The following is a 22,775-nucleotide window of genomic DNA, read 5'->3' as shown; positions in this document are numbered from 1 at the left end:
ATTTCCAATACATGAGACCCTCTTTCCATGTCTTGTGCCTGGCTGCACAGCTCAGTGGTCAGAGCACTGTTCTCAGAAACAAGTGGTTGTGAGTTCGAGCCTGTGATAGTGTTTGTGCATCCCCTGCTTCAAAGGGCAAAAAGAGCCCTTTAAAAATTATCTGAAATTATAACAGTATCATTTCCTCCACAGACCAGAAATATGTGTGAATTTCCACATTGCTGTTTGTCCTTCCACTTGAGGAGGAGCATTTGGAATGGCAGGAAGCAGCTGGCATCAGTGATGTTTGGCTGGAAGTACAAGGTGAAGCAGGAAAACTGTAGGTGAGCAATGGGGGAGGAGCACAAACCCAGGGCATCCATCAAATACTTCCATTTGTTGCTGTAAATAGGTTCTAGTTTTGGAGTCTGGAGTGGGACAATAGAGCCAAGTGAGTGAAGTTCTGCTTTCTGGGGGTTGCTCTCTCCGAAAGCCTCTGGCACTCTCGGTGGAAGGTGTCCTTGTTAGTTTCCTTCTGTGGGTGAAAATGAGGTTCACTTCCCCGAGGGGGCATGAGCACAGTCTTCACACCTCAAACTTCAGTTTTGCTTGTTGATTCCTCAAAGTGTTGACCCAGAAACCCGCACAGCACACACTTCATTGGGGAGACAATGGCCTGAGGTTGTTATCACTGGACAGTTAATCCAGAGACCCAGATAGTACTTTGGGGACTTGTGTTTGAATCCAGTTGCAGCAGACGGCGGAATTTGAATTCAATACAAACCTGGAATTAAGCGTCTAATGATGAGCATGAATCTGTTGTCCTTTAAGGGAAGTAAATTGGCATTCTTGCTTACATGTAACTCCTGACCCACAGCAATGTGGTTGACTCTTAACTGCTCTCTGGACATTTAGGAATGTGTAATAAATGTTACCCTAGCCAGTGATGCCCTCATCCCGTGAATGAATTTAAAAAGTACGTCAGGAATTCCTCCTGTATGCAATGATAACTGATTTGCTTTGCCCAATCTTTATGCAGACTGAAGTCACTGGACTCTTGAAGTCAGTGACCTTTTATCATAATTAGAGCTCTCCCTTTCTGCTGGTGTCTTCAATTTCCTTTTTAGTGCCTTCTGCTAAAATTACCACACGAGTTAACTGGGGTGTATATACATCGACCACTGTCAATTTCTGTCCCTTGATGTTTCTAAACTGTACCCAGACTCCATTTCACCAGAACTAATATCCATTGTCATTACCATATTAATTTTATTCCGTAGCCAGTAATGCTAACCTACCTCCTCCTTCTTGTCAGTCCTTCCAAGAAACTGAATATGCCTGGAGCCCAGCTTCAGACATTGTAGATATTTTGGTTTCTGATTTACCAAAACATCCTGGATTCTGGAAAAATCTGAGTTCAGTAGAAATTAGCAGTTGTAACACTGCTATGTAAGAAAGAAGGAGGAGCAAAAATAAGGAATAAAGCCAGTTAACATGATTTCAATCAGTTGGGAAAGTGCTTAATAATGTCTCTTCATTAAGTATGTTTCAGCAATGCACTTAAAACAAAAATCGTATCATCTGATTAAATCAACGTGGTCAATCCAGAAGAAGACATTCCATGATGGAGACAGGGCAGTTGCAGGTAAGTTCAAGGTCACCCTGGGGCCAGGCATGTTTGACAATTTCATTCCTTTTTGATAGTCAAACAAGTGAGGTCGCAAAGAGGAAACCAACAGCTGCATAACACCTGGATTCCCAAGAGGCATTTTGTAGGGTGTCACACTGGTGGCTAATAGATAAGAGAAGGGCTCTGGAACTGAAGGTAATGTATGAGCATGAATAGAGAGTTGGTGAACATGCAGGACATAACAGGAAGTGTTGTTGTGACTGTGATGAGAGGAGTGCAAAGGATTCGAAGGTGAATATAAAGGTTAAATTAACTTCAGGGATGTTTTTAAGGGACTTTCAGGACAGATGAGACCATCCATCCTCTTGACAGCTGACCAGCCAGTCTGGCCACCAAATAAATTAATAGATGTATTGGTCACATGTGGGCAGGCCTCCTGGTGCCTTCACCTCCATGGGCAATATACCAGGAAGGCTGTTCAGGGAAGATGGTGAAGATGGGAAACTGCATCCATGACATGATGCCCACGTTTACAAACAAGCCCTCCCCACATGACAACCGCGTACACGGAGATGAAGTGGAAAACAGCAGGTAACTGCTCGAACAGGTTTTGTGTTCTTTCTCAGGAAGGTTTTCTTTCAAAAAAGAATAAGCCCAGTGACGTCACAATGGTTTGCCTGTGATGTCATAAACACAAACAAGAATAAACAATAACTGCTGTGTGTCTTCACTTCATGTTGAGACAACGTGAGGTGAACATTGCAGACTTGTAGCTCTGCAGTTTCAAGTGCGAATCGCTTATTTCTTTTCTCTCCCTCATCAGTGTAATTAGAACTAACACGAATTGAAGCGGAGGGAAAGGAGCAATACCTTCGTGGTATCACTCTTGGTTGTGAGAAGAGTTTTGAGGTAATTTGAATTCAATATATACTGGACACTATTTGTAAAGAAATTGGATTTTAGTACGAATTTCAAAGACGGGAAAACTGGAAAAATGATGTGAATTTGGGGTAACCCGATTGAATTAATGTGTGTATGTTGTGGGTCGCAATGGTTCCAGTACTTGCCAAAACCAAAATTATATTGGCCACATTTTTGTGTCCGCTCTTTGATGGAGCAAAATGTTTCTTCTGGTCTTTGCTGAAGGTGATATTAGCAGGAAAAATGTTCATCTCGATGACCACAAGATCCCATTATCACAACAATTCGCAAAAAAAAACAAGAATGGAATTCTCCCGTATAAATCATCTACTACTTATCCCTCAGTGAATGTTGTTTCAATGGAAAAGCTAATCATTACCAATTGTTATTGATGAAAACGTGCTTTCTGCACATTAACCAGTGCCTTTCCGACATTACAGCAGCCAAAAAATAGTATTTAGATGAAAAAGGCCCTTTGGGAAATCATTCCAGATGTTCAAGGTGTTGGATTAGAGCAAAGCTTTGTTGAGTTTCATTTTGAACTGAAGTATCTGAAGGGTGATGTCCTGGCTGCTCAGCAGACAAGTTAAAATGTTAAATTGTTGAAGGAAGACCAAGTAGACAGTGAAGGCGCAAATGAATATTTGACATATGTAATGAGGCTGAAGTCAGCATATTTTTTGGTCTAGTATTTAAGTGTGATCGTACTCTTTCTCTTTTCATGTTGAATTTGGTTTTTACTTTTATGGTGTTTTCATTTGTCTTTTAGGTTTGACGATACTTCACCTTTCTCATTCCTCAGACTCCAACCCACTTTGATTCTGAAAGGTATGAGTTATCATTAATTTTTCACAAAGCACAAGCTTCAATCCAGTTCCTTGTCTCCCTGTGTTCAGTCAGGCATCGACTCACTTATTCCAGACCTCACATGGAAATTTGCCTTTCGAGACAATGGGAACTGCAGATGCTGGAGAATCCAAGATAACAAAGTGTGGAGCTGGATGAACACAGCAGGGAACTGCAGCTGCTTGGCCTGCTGTGTTCATCCAGCCCCACACTTTGTTTTCTTGGAAATATTCCTGCTCCTTTGTTCCATTTTCTCATACTCATCTGTGACATATTAAATTAGATTAGATTCCCTGCGGTGTGGAAACAGGCCCTTCAGCCCAACAAGTCCAAACCGCCCCTTGAAGCATCCCACCCAGACCCATCTTCCTTTCACCCACACACCCCTCAACACTACGGGCAAATTAGCATGGCCAATCCACCTAGCCGACACATCTTTGGACTGTGGGAGCACCCAGGGGAAACCCATGCAGACACGGGGAGAATATGCAAACTCCACACAGTCAGCCTGAGCCTGGAATCGAGCCCGGGTTCCTGGCACTGTGAGGCTGCAGTGCTAATCACTGAGCCACCGTGCCTCCCGTATCCGACGAGATTAAAACAGCAGCGGTCCATGACACCTGTGAAAAGTAGTAGTTGTCAGCCTTGCATCAATGACAGCAGCCTGACCCTGGAGTCAGACAGTTCTCAGTGTAATATCACTGAGCACAATGAGGACTGATGTGGCAGCCCCCTTTTGCGACCTTGACAGACTGAGCAATAGGTGACCCGACATCTAACTGATGTCTCTACAGTTTCCCAGCTGTTTTCTCCCCACTCCCCACACCGGGTTCGGTCTCCCACTGGGCTGACTGTGTCCCACTCACTGGACTGCAGAAGTGTGGACTCTGAGAAGCTGACTGCCTTGGGTGTCCATCTGGCAGAGCCCATTACCCTGTATTAATGCCAGAGACTGCTCTTGGTGAACCTATCCTGCATGAAGGCAGCCTCCCTTGCTTTGACTCTGGGTTACTCCCTTTAGATTCTGAGACAGTGCTTCCAGGGTGTGTAGAGTGATTTTTATTCATATATTGATGTGAAAGCTTTGTTGATTTTTATTTTGAGTGGCCGAAAAAGTCTGAATCCTGACGTCCATGTTGGCTCAGTTAGGATTTTAAAGTTGTGTTTTCTGAGCAAGAGCAACATGATATCAGAAGATCAAACAGATCATGGACACATGTAACTACACTGAAGTCAGCATTTTATCTTTTTTGGTCCAGTATTTAATTTTTTTATGGCAGTCTTTCTCTTTACATGTTGAATTTGGTTTTGTCTCTCATGATGTTTTCATTTATCTTATAGATTTGACTGTTGTTTCCGGTCAGTCAGCTTGCCGAAGCAGTCAGATTTCCGTCATACTACTCAGAATAAAAATGGTCTGTACTGCCCTTGCTTTTTCACACACAACAAATTCCAATCCCCTGATTACTTATTCTTCATATTCCTATATACCATCCAACACTCACTCACTCGCACATTCTTCCACGATGTGCAAGATGTTTTATATATTTGGTCACAGATTTGTCCCGTTTCATTTTGAGGGAGCTGAAATGTTTGAAGGCTGATGCTCTCATCTGCTCACTTGGCCTTTTAAAGTTTCAGTTGTTCTAAGGAAGAGCAAGGTGATATTGAAAGAGTAAATAAACATTTGTGTTCACCATGAGGGTTTGCCCTTATCAACTTCTCCCCGTGCCTGACATGCTGGTTAAACAATCACCAGCTGTCTGTCTCTCTCTTGCTCATGTGAGCACAGCCCAATGATGTGGTGTGGTAATGGTGACTTTTTTTTCGAAGGTGGGTCACTTTGGAACAGACAAGCTGGGTTTTTTTGTGATAATCACTGACTGTTTATGTCAGGAAATATCTATTGCTGCACTTTTCAAATCCGAGCTACGTCCGATGGGTGTGAAATCTGGCGACAGACGTTTTTCCAAAAAATGTTGTCCATTGGAGGTTCTGAAGTTGGAGTCTGTTGGGTTCATTCAGAACTTCAAGACTGCCATTTATGTTATGCTAGTGTATTCACAGTAAATGGATAAATGGAGTTAAGAGAGAAATACATCATGATGTGATACAATGGAGCAAGCTCAAGAGACCTTATTCCTATGAATTCAAAAAATATAGTTTAAGTTCTGAGATATTCAGCAAGCAAACTGTAAGACAAATGGAGTAACAAAAGTCCGCTATGTACTAGGATAGAGATCTGTTCAAACTTTTCTAATTGGCATTAATTAAGTAAGCGACATGTGCAAATTCTTCTTTTCAATTTTAGACTGAGATAGAATAGTCACCCAATTTACATTCATGATGAACATAGAGCAACGATATAATCATGAAGAGGAATTGTGTCCCTTGATGTAGTGTAGTGGGGGTGGTGAAAATAACTGTCATGTTTTTCATAAATTTTTGACAATCATCATGACTAGAACTAACTTAAGCCACAAACTGGAGTGTGTTAATAGGGGTTAAGAGTGGGCATTAGATGGTGTTTCAATCACTGGCCACTTTCCACTGCTCTGCCACATGCTGTGCCTGGCAACCTTCAGTGAACAAAGTCCAAATTTGAACCAGATTTGCAAACCAATTCCTGAATTCGAAACAAGAAAAGAACATGTCATCTGTCAGGCAAGCTAGTGTGTTGTGGCATTTTGACTACGAGAGGAAAATAAAACAATGTTCATGTGGAACTCCACTTAATATTTGAAACCTGAATGTGCACATTTCAGTTGATTCTCTCCGCTGCATAATTAACTTCAACTCTTCCATCCTGCTTTTATTGACATATTAATATCTGCTTGAGAGATTTCCTCCATGCCTGTTGATTGCTTGCTGACTGCATGTGTACAATATACTGAGAAAACACACCAGTTTTGATTTATCGCCGCAAAAACTGTGCGTTGAGGGACCGTGATTTACTGCGCTCGATAGTATTTTTGTTTCCTTTTTGCTGGCATTGTGAAAACTTAGAACACTGGAGGGCACATCCTTCCATAGATATCCTGCCCTTTCTTCTGTTACACCGTGCAATGAATGGGAAGGAAAGGAGCGGGATGAATGATTATGAAGTAAATTTGAGTAGGGGAGCTGATAGCCTCTTACCACAACAGCAGAACAGATGGAAGGAATGAGTAGTCGGGTGAGAGAAAGGAACAGAAATTTCACCATTAAAAATGTTGAAGGCAATGTATTGACAGCTGGTAGCCTTTATTTTAGTAATGTATTGCAAACATTCAATAGTTTTGCTCTTTTAATATTTAAAGATGGACATTACATAATTTCTCTTACTGAGATTGTCATCATGGTCATAAAACATCAATTTATTTTTAATGTTATTTGTCTAACTGGATCAAAATATGATGACACATAAACAATTTGAGCTTCAAAATCTCCCCTACCGCATATCAATACCAGCCCACCTGGTCCCCGCCTCCCTAACCTGTTCTTCCTCTCACCTATCCCCTCCTCCCACCCCAAGCAACACACCCATTTTCTTCTGTCTAACCTCATCCCACCCCCTTGACCTATTCGACCTCCCCAGCCTGACCTATCCCCTCCCTACCTCCCCACCTACAATCACCTCTACTGGCTCCATTCCTGCCTCGAAACTTGTCTGTCTCCTCTCCACCTATATTCTCCTCTACCCATCTTCGATCCGCCTCCCCCTCTCTCCCCATTTATTTCAGAACCCTCTCCCCCTCCCCCTTTTCTGATGGAGGGTCTAGGCCCGAAACGTCGGCTTTTGTGCTCCAAAGATGCTGCCTGGCCTGCTGTGTTCATCCAGCTCCACACTTTGTTATCTTTGTTTGAAGGTTATGCTTTTCTGCAGTCATGCATTTTTATACTTGTGTGGGGTAAAGTTCTTAAAACGGCAACTTCATTTAATTGAAACACATTTTGTACAATTTTCTATGACTTGGAACAAGTCTTGGAAATACATTTCCTGTGAATACAGACGATTCATAATTCTGACAGAACCGGCCAGCTACTCTGGCAAAGTTGAGAGGTTCACATTGGATTTCAAATTTCAAATCAGGCTTCTTCAAGAGTGCTCCAATTCCCTCCTTTGCTGACATGCTCCACCCTGACCCCTGCCCAATCCCAAAGGTATATTCATCTGCTGACATGAAGGAAACTGAATTTGATATAGGGGTGCTTGATGTGATTTGAACTATGAAGTTCTTTGTGAGAGTTCTTAATTTCTTTTGCACACTCCACAGCATCAAGTATGATAACCCTTAGGCAGCACATTGGAAGAAACCTTGCATGGCATGAGTTGTGGAACAAAAAAAAACAGAGGTTTCCTTTTTCTTCAGTTTCTCCCTCCTTCTATTTTCCGCCAAGTCAGCAAACATTTTACGCCTCTCTGCTTTCCTTCCAGTTATGTAAGCTTGCTTTCAAGAGTAATTAGATTCCTCAAAACAATATTGTTCAGAAATGTGAAGTCAGTGATATTGTTAGCAGAGAATTCAAACAGGATTGAAGCCAGACTGTCATGTTTCCTGTTGCTTGCTGTGGCCTCGAGCTGTAGACAGAAGTTGCTGCACATAATTCCACATTTTCTCTGTTGTGGAAACTTTCTGGCCCGTCTGATGACTGGATTAAAGTAGAAATTGAGAAATAGTGGGTAGTCAGCTGGAGGGATTTAATATTAAATGTTTATTTACTTAAAATGATGGTTTAATATTCTTGAGATCGATACAAAATAACTCCAAGGCTCAAATTTCTGTTTTGCATGAATCTAGCTGGCCATGTTTCTGTGATGTTTTGACTTTAACTTTGTGTTTTTTTTGAATGGTTCAAGCAATACATGAAGTGACCAGCTGCTTTATCATTGGATTGAACATATTGTATCTCCTCATCAATGGTATTCCCCTCCAACCCTTCAATGCTCATATCTTTGCACTTCTAATTCCGGCCACTTTGATCTTGCCTGCATGCTTGATCTTCTTTATTCTGTCATTGGTGTGTTCAGCTACCCAGTTCTGGGACACTGTTCCAAAACATCTCCTCTTTGTCCTCAAAACCAATCTTTCTGACCAAGCTTTTGGTGACCTGCCCTAGTTTTAGCTTCATGAATCTTGGAGCGATTTTTAAATGATTATGTAAATGTGAAGCATTTTGAAATATTTCTACCATGTCAGAGATCTATACAAATAAACATTGTTCCTGCATCACATTTACTTTTTAAATTTGTATTCTCTGTAGGCATCAGGAGATGAGCTTCCATCCCATCTCACTGTCGATACCCCCAACGTTCAAATTCTTAACTCTGAGACCTCAAAAAGACTCGTCGAAAATTTTGTAATCGCTCTCATGAACAAGGAGCGTTTCTACATCCGCACATTCTTTTCGACATACAAAGCATATACCACTGCTGAAAGTGTGTTGTACATCCTCCTGGACAAGTGAGCATAAATCTTATGAGCATCTCCTTTGTTTAATGGTAATGATAGAAAAGGATGTTCTGTCGAGTAATTTTTGTTATTAATCCTTCTGGCAATGAATCGCTGAAACTAGCCGGATGGAAACAAACTCTCAGTAAACTGAGAATCTCCATCCAACCCTCAGTAAGGGAGACGATTTTTTGTTCATTGAAGACACGAACTTACCTGCACCCCAATCCCTTGGACGTTAAGCTCTGCAAATTTGGGCTTTAACTTTCATCCAGTTTCATCAGAAAAGTCCACATTTTTTAAAGTATTCTGGAGGATTTTATCCTCCACACAGATGGTTTTATCCTCCACCTTCTGCCTAAAAGGTCCAGATTCAAATTCTATCTCCTATGTCATGTGTCATAATAAGTTTGAATAACTTGATTAAAAGTAATTAGACTTGAAGTCCTTCATAAAGAGAGACTGCAGTGGGACTGATGAGCTTGTTTGTTTGCAACAAGGCAAAGCAGTCCTTCAGCTCTCCTGTTTTGTGCCCCCATCGCTTTCCAATATCCCTGATCCCAAATGGTGGCACAAATCATGTTTAAGCAACCCGCTAGTGATTTGGGACAGAAGTGAATAAAACATACTCACAAAACATAATGCTGAGACAGGTGGCAATGTATTTTTGATTATTTTTTCGCAATAATGAAGCGATCGAGAACCAGTACAATACAACGATTAAAAAGTGTGGTGAATGTATTAGGACAATGTCTAGACCTTGGTATTAAAGATAAACAGTGACGTTGACTTCCTTCAATGCTTTTTATGTAGTTTGGAGCTTCCTACAACTATGTTTGGAATGTTTAAGTTTCTGCATGTAGTGAATGGAAAAATGTTATTTTAATTGAAAGAAGCCTATCAATTGTCTGTAGTAACAAAGTGTGGAGCTGGATGAACACAGCAGGCTAAGCAGCATCTTAGGAGCACACACACTGACGTGTCAGGCCTAGACCCAGCTTTTGTGCTCTGACGATGCTGCTTGGCCTGCTGTGTTCATCCAGCTCCACACTTTGTTAATTCGATTCTCCAGCATCTGCAGTTCCCATTATCTCTGATCAATTGTCTGTAAGTCTGTGTTGGGCATAACAATCAAAGTTTGGAAGCTGAGTTCAGGGTGAGGAACCTTCATTGCAAAACTGAAATGTTGGTCAAATGAATGTCTGCTTCCAACTGAAATATGCAGGAATACCACAATTTTGTAATAATGGGTGAAATGTTTTTCAAATGACATCAGTGATGGTTTCTCTTGTCACCTCAGTTTTTATACATTAGTTTTTTGCATGTTGGGTGAGGATTGAACAGTTTATGTACTTCACAAATGATGTTTTGGGGTAATTTATCAAAACTCAGTTCGGGAACAAAGCGATTCTCACCACTGCTGACCTTCAATTGATGTATCTCTGACATTAGAGGGATATCCCTGGGTAGGAAAATTTTCCCAAATGTGCTATGGTTATAAAATTTGAGAAAATCAGCAAATAACCAGAGATGATTAGATTTTTCTTCAAAGCAGTAAGCTGATGAGCTGGCTTTCATGAACCCAATGGGTTGCAGAAATCGATCCAGCTGGACCTTTCAAAAGTGAATTTGGGTTTTTCTTTATGCCTGTTGCCAAAATATTCTCTTTCTTTGCCCAACTAAATAAATGTTCCAGCAGAATAATTCCAGCAATAAGCTTCTGAGTTTTTAAAAAAAGATGACCCATACTTGCCGTAGAATTTGAAACATCACAGCTCACTCATGTGTCTCATGTTATCTCTCAGAGGTGAGATAGTGGACAACGATTCTTCGCAGGTTATTACTTTCTTATTTGCTTTTGTGTTAGGCTGGTGGTCATCTTAGATGATGGTATTCTTTTAAAGGTAAAGCGAAAATTTCGTAAAACCAAGGAATCTCAGCAAACTGTGGTTTGTTGAAATTTGAGGAGTTTGGTTCTCATTAAACTCTAAGGTAGCTATGGTTAAGACAATCATCTGTTATATTTACTGTCTCCTCCTTTCACAATGTAGCTGTTTATTACTTTGGCTGCTTAGATCTCTAACTTGTCCATTGTCTTTTGGTGAAAGTCTCCATCTGCAGGGAGATTCTTGGAGTTTTTAAAAAGTCACCAACAAAATGGCTTCCATGCCATTCAAAAGTTCAAACCCATTTTACCAATTGGACAGATTTTGTGTTTAAGATTAGTGTTTGAGCCAACCATTTTAATTCGGCTAAAAGATCATCATAATTCAACGGATGTTTATAGCATCCGTTCACCTTACACGCACCCTACATTTCAAAATTTTCCTTTATCCGTGGTGAAAGGGAGAAACCGTCTGACTAGATGCTACAGTTATTTTGGTGTTCTGTAATTAGATCCAGGGAATTCATCTCTTTTTACTTGAGTGTTCTCATTTACTGAGGTTTTTATTTGAGACAGAGAATTAACTTGAGTTCAAAATGGTTAGGATCGTATAGTATGAGTATAATTTTAAAAATCTGTTCCTGCCCAAGTTTTCCAAGTGTTGACGATCAGTCCATGACTTCTGAAGGAATGAATTTATGACTGACAGATTTGGTGACGTGACAAAGATGCGCTCAAAAATTAACCTTAGAGGACTTCAGAATACTGCAGAGAAATATAGGTTTAGCAAGTCGTCAATGATCTGACAAATAGAGTTGTATATGGTAAATTTGAAGTCCATTTTGGCAGAAAGAATAGCAGTTTTGTTTTTATTGAGGGAGATTGCATTGCTCTGAGATACAGTGGAATCTGGGTATCCTCGTGCATGAATCACAAAATGATCGTGTACAGACATGTTAAGTAATTTGGAAAGCAATTAAATGCAGAGCAGAGCTCTGGAATATTGTAAATGCAAAGATAAACAGATACTTGTTGAGGGAGAGGAGGTGAAAGGTCATTAGGAGAGGCAGGAATGTAGATTTGAAGTTACGATCAGATGAGACAGAACCACATTGAATGCTTTACTCTTCCCTCCTTGTATGGGAAGTGGCAGGTATGCTGTAAAATGCCAAATTGGAGTTTCAATGCAAAGTATTAACAAACTCGGTAATCAAGGCTTCAAATGCCGAAATCCTGAACCTTCAGATGTTTTTCAGTGGCTGAATGCAAATTGTAGATTCAAGCTTGTTTAAAATCACTTAGTTTGTGCTGTCTGACCAATTGCAGATATGGAAGCTTTGACACCTCAGAGGCAGAAGAGATTCCAGTAATCGATTCAGTGAGCACAAAGTAAGCTTCAGTCTAATGTGTGACTTAATTAAGTTTCATCCAAAATACAACAATGTTAAAAAACCTGCTGGCACTTCCTGTAAGATCTATGGAGGGCCTTCCTCCCACAGCAATGCAGCAAACACTGGACAGCAGCAGTCACATTAACAAAGTTGCTTGATTGTATCAAAAATCTACACAGATTTTGTTTGTTTAAAAAGAAAAGTTGTATCAACAGAAAAGATCCAAAAGTGTTCAGTGAAAAATTGCTCATCCATTCACTATTCAGATCTCCATTTGTCACCAAACATTTAGATAGCTGAGCTCTGAATTAAGGATACAACATGTTGAAGAATTGAGGTTCCTACCTTCTCCCCTCCCCTCAGTCTGCCTGTGGTGTCTTTCAAATCTCCTGTGAAGGTTTTGAAGAAAAACCTACTCGCAGTACATCTGGAGGGTGATCTATTTTATAAAAACAGTTGACCAAGAATGAAATCGAGGCAGAGCTGCAATCTTTTCTTTGCTGTCATTACGGTTGGTATTGCTGAGCTGAGACAAAAGAGATCTGCAGGCCAATGTCCACTGTAGGAGTTGAGGAGCTCCAATATTTGCCAGAGAGACAGACATGTGCAGCTCTGAGCTGGTGACTTAATTCATGCCCAGTGCGTCGTTAAGCCGGCTACTTTGCCCACCGCTGACAATACAGTATAATGGTGCAGAAGAGAGTTCAGCTTTCCTCCTGAACTCCCCTCCACTTTACCAGGAATGTCATGTCTCAGGCCAAGGCCAGTTGACTTGGGACATTCAGCCCTGTATGTACAGACAGTATCTGAAGTTCTTCATTGGAAAGTTGGTTGCCCTTCTATATTTGGGCCAGGAGCTCTTTGTTTGAGATATTTTTAGACTTTACAACAAATATAAAATGTTGAAGATATGAATCTGTTACATCCTTCTGTCCCTCTCTCTGTCTTTACAACCACACTCCAGTCTCACGGTCTTATCCTGTAAACTATCGTTCAGGGTTTTGGGGAGACCAATGACCATATTCTGTAGTTGCGTCTTGACCCGTTGTTAGAAAATTAGCTCTCAATGGCATGAAATGCCGACTCAATGTCTTTCAGGTGTATGGAGATAATTTTCTTGTGGATGTGGATGTTTCCTCAAATTTACTTGATAACACTTTTAGGACCATTTGCAGATCACCTGACGGTGCAAACTACAAGGTAGATGGGAAACCATGCTCTCTAAAATCTGTCATGAAAGAGTAAATTTGAATACAATATGTGGTTAAGGTTTGCTTTATTCAGAGCACAAGGAATACAAAGGAAACTACCGATGAGCTAAGAATTACTGGGTACAAGTGTTTGTTTAAAATGACATTCTTCACAACTAATTTCAGCAGCGGAAACAATGCTAACATTCCGAGCTGTGAGGAGCTTGAAAATCCAATTCCTCTAGAGACAGTTGCTGAGATCAGAAAGTAAGTATTGATCCAATGCGTGAGGAAATGATGCTTGAATCAGAATACAACTATGTGAAGGGCAAACTCTGGAGGCCGCCATTTTCAGGAACATTATTTAGAGACTTTCTCCTGAAACTTAGCAGCATCTGTGGTGAGAAAGCAGAGTGGGCATTTTGAGTTGAGGTTCCCATGTTCAGAACTTCGCATCTCTGAAGACGTGTCGCTTGGCTCAACTTGAACTCTGTTTTCTGTCTGTAGATGCTGCAAAACCTGTTGAGTTTCTCCAGCAATGTCTGCTTTTCTTTCAGCTTGTCGGCTTCTGTAGTTTGTTCTTTTACATTAAAGAAACAGTTGGCTGTTGTTCTAATATTTGCTCTGTTCTTAGTGTTGTAAAAAGAAATTTTAGATGGAAGATTGTGGTTCATGCTGCAGGCCTCCTGCTGGAACTGCAACCTGGAGGCCTTGGCCGATTCCAGCGGTGACCAACAAAGAGATCATTGCCGGGTTACTCACCAGTTGACGGTTTGGCTCAGTTTTGACAGCTGCTAGTCCAGTGAAAGGGATGGCAGATCAGCACCTTTCTCAGCCCTACTGTTAATGCTGATTGTCACTGAGGTTGTGTAAGTGGGCGCCATCAGGAAAGTGAGGGAGGCAGTCCTTAGATGTCAGGGAGAGCCCAGGTGAAAAAGAGAACTGGCCCATGTCACATAGCTTTGCAATGTGTAGGTGGTAAACTCCCTCCCTGCCATTTTCCTAATACTCCAACCTCCAATTTAATTGTCAGCGAATGATTGGCCATGCATTAACACACAGTCTTTAATGGAATATTTCTTTTCCAAACATTGGACTGTGCACTGCCGGTAAATATATTGAAAAACTTGACTCTCTAACTCTGTTTGCAGTGTTATTGCATGTCCCACCTCCCCGCATCGCCCAAAAAAATCCAGACCATTGTGCTTTGAGAACTTGTGTGAAAGTTGAAATCCCTTCTTCCTTGCAACTCCCCCAGCTCCTCTTCCAGACTCAACTCCTGTCACTTGCAAACCACCTGTTAGAGCTTGGAAGGGAAAAACAAATCTCGATCTATTGTAGTTACATACATCAGAAATGTTGCCTGTTTAACAAATCCAGTTGAATAGGACTTGAAAACTTGAGAGGGCTTGTCATCTGAAGAGTGGTTGAGGGTTTTGGTTCAGTTTAGGATGGAGTTTAGAAGGATGGGAGGGAATTTTATTGGCACTTACAGAATACTGAGAGGCCTGGAAGGATTGTACATGGAACAGAGAAGATGTTTCCACTAGGAGGAGAGATTAGGACATGCGGGCACAGTCGCGGAGTGAAGAGGCCAACCTTTAGAACTAAGGTAAGAAAGAATTTCTTCAGACAGGGAGTGGTTAATCTGAGGAAAACATTGCAGGAAGCCGACGTCATTCGGACTATTTAAGATAGAGAGAGAAATGGGTTCTTGATTAATAAGGGGATCAAGGGTTTCAGAAGAAGGCTGGCGATTGGGCTTCAGAAACATCACAGCCAGAATTGAATGGCAAAGCAGACTGAGGAGGTCGAATGAGCTAATTCTGCCCCTATATCTTATGGTCTTATGGATTTGACACTAAATATTTCAATGGTCCTTTTGTGATGAAGCCACTTCTGGGTGCAAGTGCTTGTTTGAAATGTCTTTAATTTTTGCCTTATATAGTCAGGAAGGCAAATGCAATGTTGGCATTTATTGTGAAAAGATATGAATCTAAAAACAGGGCTGTACCTCTGAGGCTTTATAAGGCTCTGGTCTGGCCGTACTTGGAGTACTGCGTGCAGACTTGGGCCCATATCTCAGGAAGGATGTCCTGTCCCTGGAACATGTTCAGAGGAGGTTCACGAGAATGGTCCAGGGAATGGAAACCTTAAAATATGAGGAACGGTTGATGACTCTGAGACTATACTCATTTGGAGTTTAGAAGGATGAGGGGTGATCGAATTGAAACTTTCAGAACACTGAATGGCCTCGACAGAATGGTTGTTGGGAAGATGCTTCCATTGGTAGGAGAGACGAGGCCCCGAGGGCACAGCCTTAGAATGAAGACAAGACCTTTTAAATTGGAGATTTGCAGAAACTTCTTCAGCCAGAGAGTTTTAAATCTGTGAAATTCACTGCCACAGAATGCTGTGGAGGCCAGGAAATTTAAAACTGAGACAGATAGGTGCCTGATTATCAAGGGGATCAAGGGCTATGGGGAGAAAGCAGGAGAATGGGGTTGAGGAACTTATCAGCCATGACTAAATGGCAGAACAGACTCAATGGGCCGAATAGCCTAATTTCTGCACCTATGTCTTACGGTTTTGTGGTCTTAAATAATTGCAGGTCTAAAACCTTTGACAGCCCAAACTCTGAGAAAGATGAAGAACCAGGTTCACCAAAAGAGACAGCAACAATTTCAAAGTAAGTTTCATCCTTCTGTGCTTCATTCATAATACATACCATGAAAAGAAATTGCTGTGAATATAGTAGCTCTTGAAAGATTATATCGCCATTCGAGACAATAAAAATCACATTAAAGAAACAGCTTTAATCCCTCCGAGGCCATTGCCAGTAATTAAATCAATGACACATTTCAGCCTTTGATCGATAGAAAACATTCAAAAATGTTCAGTGAAAATTTGATTGGCCCTCAACATCCAGACCTTGTGATCTAACTTGCAACAATGCTAAACTGCGAAACCTCCCACCCCCCCTCAAATGCACCAGCCGATGTAACTGGAGTGTCCTACATATTTTCTCTGAAAATTTGGAAAGCAAACCATCTAGTGTAGTCATTCATCTGGACTTTGACCAAATGAGGACTTGAAATACAGAGCATTTTGGGATTCAAAATTTATTTTCAATGTTTACAAGTCATTTGTAGATGCAAATCCTTTCCTTAATTTGTGCTTCATGAGCACTTGCAGCTGCAGATATTTTGGCCGGAGAGATTGTCGGGTGGGTGGGAATCAAAGTTTGCCAGGCATCTGTGTAACCATGAGGAAGCAAGTTTGATCAGAAGTACTTTTGATGTGTTTTAATTCTGCAATTTGGAATGCAGCAGTGTGAAAAGGGAATGATGGAGTATCATTGATTTCAAAACTTTTTGTGCAATGTAATGAATGCCACTCCAGACTATGGCAGTCACATTAAAGTGTCTGCTGGACTGCTTTCCTAGAAAATTCATGGTAGAGATATTTACCTTAAATGATAGCATCACCATTGAAGCATCCAAAACACTGAGATGGGAAATTGTTTTCAGATCAATATTGAGGTTATATTTCTGGACAATGTGGCTCTGGTAAAAATACTAAAGCAATGGGTTAATCTCCTCTACCCCACCTCAGCACTTCTCTGTGTTCCTCCTTCCTACTTCAGCTGCACCCTCCCCACAAACTTCCTCCAAGTTCATTGAAGTGTCCTCCAAACGTCTGTGACATTTGAAGAAATATGTTATCAATTAAGAATGTGACCTGCTCCCCGTGTCCGAGCCTTGGTATTTCTCCCATACAATATTGCCATTGAATAATTTGCATTTTGAATTATCTAAATTGGCCATTTGCCATGTGTATCCATGGAGTCAGGCAGAGACCTGGAATTAATCCTGAGCTTATTCTGTCCAGGTCTTTAAGGAAACTCAGAACTGTTAAAAGAGCAGGAAAGAAAAATGATTTTTTTTCAGCAAAACAGCCACTGGTGACTAATCTGACCTTAAGCTTCAGTGAATTTGAGCAATGACAAATTCCTACATCAGTGCTCCGAATCAAACTTTGAGTTACAAGCTGTGCTTGTGAGGGTTGAATTGTCAATAGTCTGTAAAGAGCTTGAGTTTCTTTGCCAGAGATGAGGAAGTTAAACTTAAATCCTCTCTTTTGGGATGTTTATTGTCTGTCCCAGTGTAGAGGTTCTTTATTTGACCTCTTTACTCCTCATCTACCCACTGGCTCCCCCTCACAGCCAAAATAAGATAAGAGTGCCAGAAATTAAAAATGTGATCATGTGCACAAGTAAAATGATTTATTTGGTGTTTTGTGACCAGTTGCAGCTGTGAAAATGTTGACATGTCACACTGTGTAGTGGGTGGAAACCTAAGTTTGTCAGAAACTGAAGGAGTAATTGACAAGTAAATTTGATGTGACGACAGATTAAACCTGTTGTATGGTATTTGGGATCTAATACTGTGAAAGGAAACTGTTGGGATTTGCTGTAAGATTATGTCAGGGTTGCCTCAGGAAGATACCCCAATTGGCAGTGCAGTGAGCACCAATCCAGACAACAGCAATCACATGAAGCAACTGCTTCACTGCTTCTGCAATGTTTGGCTTATTTTAAGAGATGGAATAATGTTGAATTAGCATAAAGCATTCAAAGCTTTTCAATGGTAGACTGAAATTTGCTTGTCTTTCAGTATCAAGTTCTTGCACAGCGCAGGAACGGCTTTCAACAAGGGTGAAATACTGAAGAAATGGTTTTCTCTCCTTATTGCCCTGCTCTGTCTCTTCCAACCCACACCCCAGCACTGCCTCAGTATGAAGGCCTGTGGGCATCCTGTGGAAGTCAAAAGGACCCCTCTCTCAACACTGTGATTTTTTGTTGTTGAATTGGGTTGGATTTAATTCTGGACGTGTTTGCCTGTTCTAAATGACTTAATTTGTTCTCTTCGATCAATTGCAGTTCTGGAAATGTTGACAGTGCAAATGGTGAGGAAAATGGAAGTTGTGTTTCTTCAGGATCCAGCGAAATAATTGCTGAGTCAGTTTAATTGCATGCATGACAAAGTGAATCATTATTCAGAATATGACAAAGCGGTAGGAAATAGCTGGGGAGCTAGCAGTTTGTGCAATGTTATACAGCCATCAAATGGTAATAGCCCAGAGACAATGATTTGATGTTTGTACCAGCTCTCAAAGAGGGACTTGCCTACGTTCGCTCCTAAGTCCTTTTACTGTGTAATACTGCGAAACCTCTCCTTTCGAAAATTGTAGTTCACTTTTGAAGACCGCAATTGAAGCTGCATCCACCACACTATTCGGCAGAGCTTTCCAGTTCCTGAATAGGCTATTGAAAAAAAAAATTCCTTGTCACCATTGGTTCTTTTTGCTGATCATCTCAAATCAGTGTCCTTTTCTCCTTAAGCCTTCTGTCACAAGGCACCGATTGTTCTTATCCATTCTAAACAAATCCCTTATGATTTTGAACACTTTTAAAATCACTTCTTAGTTTTCTCCAAGAGCAGCCTGAGCTTCTTCAGGCTCTCCACAGGGCTGTCTAGTTTGTCATCTCTGGTAATATTTTTTGGGAATGTTTTGTGCACCCTGTCAAATCCCTTCCTGAAGTGTGGTTGGTAAATACCAGAGTTGAGGGCATATCAGGAGTTTTTTTTTATAATGATTAGTCAGAACATATTTGTTTTTCATACAATGCTCCAATTTTTAAAGTTCAGAATCCTGATGATATCTTCAACCTGCACTACCACTTCTATAATTATTGTGCACACACATACACACACACGATATATCGAATATCAGACATGGATCATTTCAGGAAGCACCATATCATAAGGTATTTATTTTGGCTCCAGAAGAAAAGAAGGAACAATCCAGAATAATTTTGATTTGGAGGAGGTCCAACTTCAAAAGGAGCAAGAAGGCGTTTGCAGCAAGTAAATTTCAACACAAGTTTAGGCAAAACTGCAATGAAACAGCAGTCTGTCTTACAGCAGGAGGTTGTTTCGTGACAATCTCAGAGTGTTCCCACAAGCAGGAGAGAGTGGCAAATGGTACAAATGATGAGGATTATTGATGACCCCAATGTGTACAGAGTGAAATATAGGTACTTCAGAAGGGAAGTGTAGAAGGAAAGGAGACTGGCAAACATTTTCAGGTGCCTTGCAGCATTCAGTCATCTCTTGCTAAATGTGGATTTGCATGCATAAGAGATTTAAAGGACCCACAAAATATTGTGCCATATTAATGCAGTCAGAATGATTTCACGGGCAATACACACATGTTCTAATTTTCAAAATGAAAAGAAAAGAGATGTGGAAATCCAGTGTGTGACGTTCATTCTGCTTCCCCGACATTTACATTAGATTTTCTTTTCTCGAAGATGAACTTGTGACTATTTTGGGCTCTCCTATTTCCTGCAGGAATCCTTGACAACATCCTGTGATGAACTTGTTTGTTTACAACAAGGCAAAGCAGTCCTTCAGTTCTCCTGTTCTGTGCCCCTATCCCCTTCCAATATCCTTGATCCCAAATGGTGGCACAAATCATGATTAAGCGCCCCGCTAGTGGTTTGGGACAAAAGTGAATAAAACATACTCACAAAACATAATACAGAGACAGGTGGCAAAGTATTTTTGATTAATTTTTCGCAATAATGAAGTGATTTTGACCCAGTACAACACAAAGTTTAATAAGTGCGGTGAATGTGTTAGGACAATGACTAGACCTTGAGATTAAGGATAAAATGTAACATTGACTTCCTTCAATGCTTTTTATGTAGTTTGGAGCTTCCTGAAACAATGTTTGGGATGTCTAAGTTTCTGCATGTAGTGAATGGAAGAGTGCTATTTTAATTGAACAAAATCTATCAATTTCTGTAAGTCTGTGTTGGGCATAACAATAAAAGTTTGGAAGCTGAATGCAGTATGAGGAGCCTTTTTGCAAAACTGAAATGTTGGTCAAATGAATGTCTGTTTACCACTGAAATATGCAGGAGTACCGCAATTCTGCCATAATGGGTTGCATATTTTTCAAATGACATCAGTGATGGTTTCTCTTGTCACCTCAGTTTTTTTTAATACATTAGTTTTCTGAATGTCGGTGAGTATTTAACAGTTTATGCAATTCACAAATGGTTTTTTGGGGTAACTGATCAAAACTCAGTTCAGAGACAAAGCGATTCTCACCACTGCTGACCTTCAATTGATGTGCCTCTGACATTATAGGGACACCCCGGGGATGAAAAGTTTCACAAATGTGCTATGCTTATAAAATTTGAGAAGATCAGCAAATAACCAGAGGTGATTAGATTTTTCTTCAAAGCAGTAAGCTAATGAGCTGGCTTTCATGAACCCAATGGATTGCAGAAATGATCCAGCTGGTCCTTTCAAAAGGGAATTTGGGTTTCTCTTTTTTCCTGTGGCCAAAATATTCTCTTTCTTTGCCCAAGTAAATAAATGTTCCAGCAGAATAATTCCAGCAATAAGCTTTTGAGTTTTAAAGAAAAAGATGACCTATACTTGCCCTCGAATTTTAAACATGACAGCTCACTCATGTGTCTCACATTATCTCTCAGAGGTTCAATAGTGCATAAAGATTCTTCGCAGGTTATTACTTTCTTATTTGCTTTTGTATTGTGCCTGTAGTCATCTTAGATGATGGTATTCTTTTAAAGGTCAAGCGAAAAATTTGTAAAACGAAGGAATCTCAGCAAAATGTGGATGTTGAAATTTGAGGATGTTGGTTCTCATTAAGCTCTGAGATCGTTCTGGTTAAGACAATCATCTGTTATATTTACTATCTCCTCCTTTCACAGTGTAACTGTTTATTACATTGGCTGCTTAGATCACTGACTTGTCTATTGTCTTTTGGTGAATGTTTCCATTTGCAGGGAGATCCTTGCGAGGTTTTAAAAAGTTGTGAGGGGTAGGTCATGCCTTACAAACCTTATCGAGTTTTTTGAGGATGTGACTAGTAAGGTTGATGAGGGTCAAGCTGTGGATGTGGTGTATATGGACTTCAGTAAGGCATTTGATAAGGTTCCCCATGGAAGGCTCATTCAGAAGGTCAGGAGGAATGGGATACAGGGGAACTTAGCTGCTTGGATACAGAATTGGCTGGCCAACAGAAGACAGCGAGTGGTAGTAGAAGGAAAATATTCTGCCTGGAAGTCAGTGGTGAGTGGGGTTCCACAGGGCCTTGGGCCTCTACTGTTTGTAATTTTTATTAATGACTTGGACGAGGGAATTGAAGGATGGGTCAGCAAGTTTGCAGACGACACAAAGGTCGGAGGTGTCGTTGACAGTGTAGAGGGCTGTTGTAGGCTGCAGCGGGACATTGACAGGATGCAGAGATGGGCTGAGAGGTGGCAGATGGAGTTCAACCTGGATAAATGCGAGGTGATGCATTTTGGAAGGTCGAATTTGAAAGCTGAGTACAGGATTAAGGATAGGATTCTTGGCAGCGTGGAGGAACAGAGGGATCTTGGTGTGCAGATACATAGATCCCTTAAAATGGCCACCCAAGTGGACAGGGTTGTTAAGAAAGCATATGGTGTTTTGGCTTTCATTAACAGGGGGATTGAGTTTAAGAGTCGTGAGATCTTGTTGCAGCTCTATAAAACTTTGGTTAGGCCGCACTTGGAATACTGCGTCCAGTTCTGGGCGCCCTATTATAGGAAAGATGTGGATGCTTTGGAGAGGGTTCAGAGGAGGTTTACCAGGATGCTGCCTGGACTGGAGGGCTTATCTTATGAAGAGAGGTTGACTGAGCTCGGTCTCTTTTCATTGGAGAAAAGGAGGAGGAGAGGGGACCTAATTGAGGTATACAAGATAATGAGAGGCATAGATAGAGTCGATAGCCAGAGACTATTTCCCAGGGCAGAAATGGCTAGCACGAGGGGTCATAGTTTTAAGCTGGTTGGTGGAAAGTATAGAGGGGATGTCAGAGGCAGGTTCTTTACGCAGAGAGTTGTGAGAGCATGGAATGCGTTGCCAGCAGCAGTTGTGGAAGCAAGGTCATTGGGGTCATTTAAGAGACTGCTGGACATGCATATGGTCACAGAAATTTGAGGGTGCATCCATGAGGATCAATGGTCGGCACAACATTGTGGGCTGAAGGGCCTGTTCTGTGCTGTACTGTTCTATGTTCTATGTTCTATGTTCTAAAATGGCTTCCATGCCATTCGAAAGTTCAAATCCATTTTACTAATTGGACAGATGTTGTGTTTAAGATTCGTGTTTGAGTCAACCATTTGAATTCAGCTAAAAGATCATCATAATTCAATGGATGCTAATAGTATCCATTCACCTTACACACATCCTACATTTCAAGATTTTCCTATATCCATAGTGAAAGGGAGAAACAGGCTGACTAGATGCTACAGTTATTTTGGTCTTCTGTAATTAGATCCAAGGAATTCATCCCTTTTTGCATGCGTGTTCTCATTTACTTAGGTGTTTATTTGAGACAGAGAATTAACTGGAGCTCAAAATTGTTCGGATCACA

At 40.9% G+C, this 22,775-nt stretch overlaps 1 protein-coding gene across 2 annotated transcripts in view; it reads left to right on the top strand.

The window, feature by feature from the left end:
* The window catches only part of LOC132208913 (ral guanine nucleotide dissociation stimulator-like 1), a 59,357-nt gene that overhangs the window by 6,454 nt on the left and 30,128 nt on the right, over positions 1–22,775 (top strand). The window contains exons 2-8 of one of the 2 annotated variants that reach the window (XM_059644206.1): positions 193–2,200; positions 2,433–2,518; positions 3,300–3,358; positions 4,718–4,791; positions 8,621–8,820; positions 15,886–15,963; positions 18,217–18,294. In XM_059644206.1, coding sequence (XP_059500189.1) covers positions 4,789–4,791; positions 8,621–8,820; positions 15,886–15,963; positions 18,217–18,294 — 359 coding nt within the window. In that variant the 5' untranslated portion in view covers positions 193–2,200; positions 2,433–2,518; positions 3,300–3,358; positions 4,718–4,788. Of the gene's footprint in view, positions 1–192; positions 2,201–2,432; positions 2,519–3,299; positions 3,359–4,717; positions 4,792–8,620; positions 8,821–12,019; positions 15,964–18,216; positions 18,295–22,775 lie in introns of those variants that run through there. The other variant, XM_059644207.1, reaches the window with a different exon arrangement.

Source organism: Stegostoma tigrinum, unplaced genomic scaffold, assembly GCF_030684315.1.
Source record: "Stegostoma tigrinum isolate sSteTig4 unplaced genomic scaffold, sSteTig4.hap1 scaffold_57, whole genome shotgun sequence".
Lineage (NCBI taxonomy): Eukaryota > Metazoa > Chordata > Chondrichthyes > Orectolobiformes > Stegostomatidae > Stegostoma > Stegostoma tigrinum.
This window is presented reverse-complemented; position numbering and strand designations above follow the sequence as displayed.